Below are 6,398 nucleotides of genomic sequence, written 5' to 3'. Positions count from 1 at the left end.
CGACTTGATGGCACGTTAACAACAATAGATCATTTCTTTTAAATTCCATTATTGATTTCTTCTTTGATGTATTTCTTAAAAGCACAAGTTTTATCTCCAAGAGTATACGAGTTTGGATTATCTTTTTTTGTCCAACAGTTTCTGATGAGGTCATAGATTTGATCTCTGTATCTCTTCTTTGATTTTTATTGAGATTTGACAGACAATCTGATATATGGTGAACTTTAATAAATGTTCCTTCCTGATTGTTAATAAACAAGATCAAGCCTGTTATCTTGTTTCTTTAATAATTTTAAGGATACAAAATCAGTTTCTAAGAGGAATGTTAAAAGCTCTCACATGAATGCATAAATTTGCTGATTTCTCCTTATTCTATCAGTTTCTCCTTTACATATATTATGGCAATAATACATGTGTTCAGAAGTGTTATCTATAGCTAGTGAGTTATTCTATTATTATGAACTCTTACTAATTAAATTTCTACTTAAGAGTCTACGCTTTTAAAATAGGGGATTTCAAAAAGTTCGTGGAAATATCCCATTATCTTTTCATTCCATTTCCCCTGGTGTGGTGCTGTGGGTTAATGCACCAGACTGAAAAGTCATTTGAACAACAAGATTGGTGGTTCAAGCTAACCAGCCACTCCTTGGAAATGTTATAGGTCGGAACTGATTCGACAGCACTTAACAACAACAACATATTAAACAGCTCTGAACTTGTCTAATATAGTATTTCTAGCCATTTACTTTCAAATCTGCAAAATGATCTCTTAAATATGCCTCTTATAAGCAGCATGCAACTGATTCTATTTTTAACTCCAATTAAGATTTTTGTCTTTTAACTGACATTTGTTGCTGATCTTAAGTACCATCGAGTCGTTTCTGACTCATGGCAACCCTATGTAGGGTTTCTGATGAGCAGTTGAGAATTTGAACTGCTGACCTTGAGGTTCAAACCCACCTTGTGGTAAAGTATTACTATGTTGTGCTTTAGTGAACTGAGTTGTTGTCAAGTGCCTTCAAGTCAGTTCTGACTCATAGTGACTTTGTATAGAGTCTCTTAGGAGCTGCTAGCAGATTTGAACTGCCAACCTAGTGGTTCACAATCTAGTGTGGACCCTACATCACCACACAAGGAGTCCAATTGAGCACTTAATGTCCTTTTTGCTGAAGAACTACCTTTAAAAATTACTCCAAAAGGTGTCCATGATGGACAAATTCTGGGTCTCTGAAAATGTTTTTATTTCTCATTTTGAATATGAATTTTGCACAGTATTGAATGGTACCTTCATCAACTACATTTTCTTAACAGTTTGAAGATGTTAATCTATGGTTGTAGCCTCTATTACTTATTATGTAGTCTGCTCTTTACCTAATTGCCTCTTCGGTGACTCAATCTTATTCTTCTCCAGCTACTTTTAAAATTATCTCTTGGTCTTACATATTCTTGTTACATTTAATTATATTCCTTCATCTATCTTTTACATAATTCTGAAATACTCTTATACCATTACCTCCTTCAAATATTTCTACTCTCCCATTCTCTCCTCCTTTAAACTCTTACTGGAAATACGGTAAACATAACTTCTCTTTCATGTTCATTCATCTCTGTGTTTCTCTGGATAATTGTCCAGTTCACTAATTTTCTTTAGCTATGGCTAATGAACTCAGCATCAACTGACTGTCACTACTTAAATCTGTTTAATCCATGCACTATTTCATTTCAGTGATTTATTATTCATTTACCTTAATTTCTTTTTCAAATCTGCTTTTATTTGTTGTTATATGTACCGTGGAGCTGGTTCCGACTCACAGCGACCCTGTAAAGGGTTTCTGAGGCTGTAAATCTTTACGGGCACAGAAAGCCTCATCTTTCTCCAGCGTTAACAGCTGGTAGTTTCGAACTGCTGACCTTAAGGTTCGCCGCCCGATTCGCAACCACTACACTACCCGAGCTCCCTTTTTTTTTTTTTTTTTAAATAATACCCTGTTGATATGTTTACTCATATCTTTAATAATTTTAAATATGTATTTTGCAGACTGTTAACCTAGTACCATATTTTGTAGACTATAATACCCAGTTACTGTTGTGTCTACTTTTCCTTCATTACATGAATCCTATTGTGTCTTACAGTTTTGAACTCTAAGTGCATTAACAGGATTTGGAGAACCTATTATGACCTGAATTGTTATTTTTTTATGGTAATAACTGGACTTGGGAGTTCTCAAAGTATGCAAACAGTTTTAAATTTTAATCCAGCTCACGCCTACGGATAATAAAACAACCTAAACACTGCTTTGTCCCCACTAACAAAGCTGAGAAAACCTTTTTCCCTAAAGGGATTACATCTATAAGTATAGGTGGCACTGTAGGATAAGCATGGACTATTACCCATAAGGTCAGCAGTTCAAACCCACCAGTCAAGTCACTACACAGAAGATGAAGCTTTCCACTCCCATAAAAATTTGCTCAGGCCACTGAGTGGGTAGCAACCAACCACTGAATGGTCTTAAGCTGTTAGAAAATGAGTCTCTTAGAAAATGGAGATAAGGTTGACGGAAAATAAACAATTTCTAAAAAAAGAAAAATTTGTAGCCTCAGAAACAGCAACACCAGAGATGGAGGCAGAGATGATGCCATGGAGAGAAAGAGCAGCTGAGAACTCTAGAATCATGGAAAGAGAAAGGCTAAGTGCTGGCAGCCAGGATGCAGGCTTACAGAATGTGCCCTTGGATTCTTCTAATTATTATATATTTGAGTGTTTTTGTATACATCAAAAAACACACACACAAAAACAAAGAGAATAAAAGCAAATACTGTTGAATGATGATGCATGGAGGGGACTGTAATCATTGTAATGAAACAAAATACGATCAGATGAGTGCAAAACTGGTATTCTCCCATGTAAACTAGCACTCAGTTCACAATAAAAGCTTTAAAAAATTTTTTTTTGCAGCTTCGAAAACCCTACATAGGATCATTATGAGTCGGAATCTACTGTAGCAGGGGGTTTGGTTTGGGGCTTTTTAAGGACTGAAGTTATAAATCCTCAAGAAAGACTTCTCAAATCTGACAATTCAGAGCAAGGCTGTCCAGTATCTTTGACTTTACGCTTTATCGATGGATTTTTTTCTGGAGATTTTTGGGGTTTTTTGTTGTGTATAATCCCAAGGGTCTAGTACCTAAAGGCCTCTACCATGTTGCTATGGACTAAATTGTATTCCCAAAAAACATATGTTGGAATTCTAACCCCACACCTGTGGATGCAATCCCTTTTAGGAAAAACGTTTTCTCACTATGTTAATACAGACAAGACAGCGTAGGATGTGTCCTATTCACTTATAAACTGTAAAAGAGCAGATTAGACTGAGAAGCAGGCACATAAGGGAAAGACAAGACTATGCACCCGCTTCTAAAATTTATCTGCCTTCCATGATGAATACACAAGAGGCAGATAAATTTTCAAGCCCAGAAACTCCACAAGGAATGCCAGTTACTAGAAACTAAAAAAGACAAGGAAGAACCTCCCCTCACCACAATCCCCACTCCCCAGTGATGTGCTGAATTCAGACTTCTAGTTAATAACTAAACTGAGAAAATAAACTTGTTCTGTGGTATATGACAAAGACACATGTGGACCCATAGTAGTCCCTATTATGCAATCTAAAACCCACACAATGATAATCAAAAGCACCTTAAGTCTCAGCTTTTGATACTCTCTGGTTTTGGCTTTTAGGTTCATCTGCTTTCTGACTCTGGAACTTTCCTGTTATTTTCTTTGAAAGCTCAGTTACATAACTCAGAAAATATATTTGGAATAGGTTATCTAGCATAGCAAGTTCTCACTTTTCTGAAGGATTTTCACAAATCTACCTTGCAGTCCAGTGCTTATTCTACAGTGCCACAGAATGAGCACTGGCCCGCAAGGTAAGTTTAAACTGCAAGGTCAGTGGTTCAAACTTACCAGCTGCTCCTCAGAAACCCTATACAGGGTCATATGAGTTGGAATCCACTTGACAGCACTTAATAACAACAACAAGCCCTATATTTGGTCAACAGTGTTAACTGAGTCATTTAGGTTTACAATAGTACTTACTTTTAATTTTTTTTTTAATTTAAAGTTATTTGCATTAAAAACTTTTTAATCTGGTTCACATTTATTGTTAATAAATTAAGATAAAGTAAGCTCAATTAAATCATGATCATATTTCCCTTCAAAGAGCATAAAGAAAGTTTTTATAAAATCCTAGGGTTCAATGCAACACTTGTTTTTAAATGCTATATAAAAAAAAGCCATGATTTTTCACATAATCACACTACTTCAATTTTGTAATCACTTCTATCTTGTCCCTCAAGAATTGTGTCTTGGGATACTCATCACAGCATCTACTACTTTCCTCACCCAGCTGATGTAGTTTTGTCTTTGTCGTGTGTTTAAGACTTAATAAAAAAGTATTTAAAAAACAAAACCAAAATTGTCTTATAAAGCTAACAACCAAAAACAAAATCTAAAGGATTAAAGTGAGTCATTTATAGAACGCTCTCTAATCTGTAACTACTCCTTGAAAAAATTATCTAAAGTAAGAGGCCTACAAAGTTTAGCCTGAGAATAGCTAAATGCATTCTACATTATAATACACTGACACTGAGTCAATTTTGAGTCATAATAACCCTACAGGACAAAAGAGAAGTATTCCATAAGGTTTCTAAGACTAAATCATTACTGGAACTGAAAAGACAGTCTCATCAATAATCTTCACTGAAACAGTTTTATCATTCTCCATGAAGTGACTGGTGATTTGAACTGCCAACATTTGGTTGACAGTCTAACACTTAACTCACTATCCCACACCAGAGCTCATTTTCTAATTATGTTGCTATGATTACTCGCCATTGAGTTGATCCCAACTCACAGCGATCCTGTACGCGGTTTCAGAGGCGTAGCTGGTGGGCTGCTACATTATGATGTTGTTGTTGTTATAGGGAAAGGGAATTCTAAGTTCTTGAAAACTCAGATTAATAAAGGTATTATATTAATAAAGTAAAACAAGTAGAATTAAAAACAGGCTTAGTTACTTTTTGTATCTTCTGAACAACGGGCATAGATAATTAAGTTTTAAATATTGTAACATTCTGATAGCTAAATTAAAGCAGTAATTAGAGATATCTAAGCTCTGGTAGCGTAGTGGTTACATATCGGGCTGAGAACCTCAAAGTCAGCAGTTCGAAACTACCAGCTGTTCCGCAGGAGAAAGATGAGGCTTTTTGCTCCCGTAAAGATCTACAGCCTCGGAAACCTGTTAGAGGGTCGCTATGAGTTGGAACCAACTCCACAGCATATAACAACAACAACAAGCTGTGTGGTATTGTGGGTTAATGCACTGAACTGCAAGGTTGGTTTGAACCTCAAGGCTGGCGGTTAAAGCTCACCAGCCACTCGTTGGAAACCCCATCCCATACAGGGTCGCTATGGGTAGGAACTGACTGGACAGCACTAACAACAAAGCTGTGGGTGGTGCTGTAGGATAAGCACTGGGCTGCAAGGTTGGTTTGAATCATAAACCCACCAGCCATCCTCAGAAACCCTATTTAGGGTCACCATGAGTCAGAACCAACTCAATGGCACTTACATTCACAAGCAGTATCTGGAGTTCTGGCATGGTGCTGTAGGATAAGCACTGAACTGTTAACTACAGGGTTGGTTGACCAAGTCCACCAGCTGCTCCTCAAAAACCCTATACAGGGGTTGCTATGAGTCAGAATCTAGTCAACGGCAATTAACAAGTTATACCTGATTTTAAAAACAAAATAATCTTAACATAAGCAATTTTTAATGTATTACATGTCTATCATTTTCTTAAAAGATGCACAGTCAGAAGCTTTAAGTAATGAACCACTCCTTGAATGCAAATTAATTTTAACACTATTGTGAATAAATTTTCAATTAATTCTGATTTTTAAAAGAAAAAATTCAGCCTTTAATCAAAACACAATGAATAAAATAATAAACTTATTAGAAAGTTTATCACTTACCAAATAATGTCAGTTTCAGAATCCTACTACACTGGATTGCAAAGGAAAGGTCAGAACTATCAAAAATGGTAATAAGATCTCCATCTGGAATTAAAAAAAAAAAAGAAAACAACTGACTTCCATAATTGCATTAGTAGTAAATGAGGACACATGCGAAATTAAAATTCAGAGTTTACAAAGCTGAGCATAATGAGAAACTCACATACAAACTTTAAGCAAGCATTAAAGGATTATCTTAAGAAAGATACTTGTTTAAAAAAAAAACAAAACACAATTTTCCTTATTACTCATTATCGTAAGATATCTTCATTAACAGAAGCCAAAAATTCAGCTAATAAACTAAACGAAGGAGATTCATGATAACA

At 35.7% G+C, this 6,398-nt stretch overlaps 1 protein-coding gene across 4 annotated transcripts in view; it reads right to left on the bottom strand.

Annotated features, from left to right (window-relative positions):
• TFG (TRK-fused gene) overlaps positions 1–6,398 on the bottom strand; it is a 56,626-nt gene that overhangs the window by 32,776 nt on the left and 17,452 nt on the right. For all 4 annotated transcript variants that reach the window (XM_006868613.1, XM_006868614.1, XM_006868615.1 and 1 more), the window contains one exon: positions 6,034–6,117. In XM_006868613.1, the coding sequence (XP_006868675.1) occupies positions 6,034–6,117 (84 nt within the window). The remainder of the gene's footprint in view (positions 1–6,033; positions 6,118–6,398) is intronic.

This window comes from Chrysochloris asiatica, unplaced genomic scaffold, assembly GCF_000296735.1.
Source record: "Chrysochloris asiatica unplaced genomic scaffold, ChrAsi1.0 scaffold00120, whole genome shotgun sequence".
Taxonomy (NCBI): Eukaryota; Metazoa; Chordata; class Mammalia; order Afrosoricida; family Chrysochloridae; genus Chrysochloris; species Chrysochloris asiatica.
This window is presented reverse-complemented; position numbering and strand designations above follow the sequence as displayed.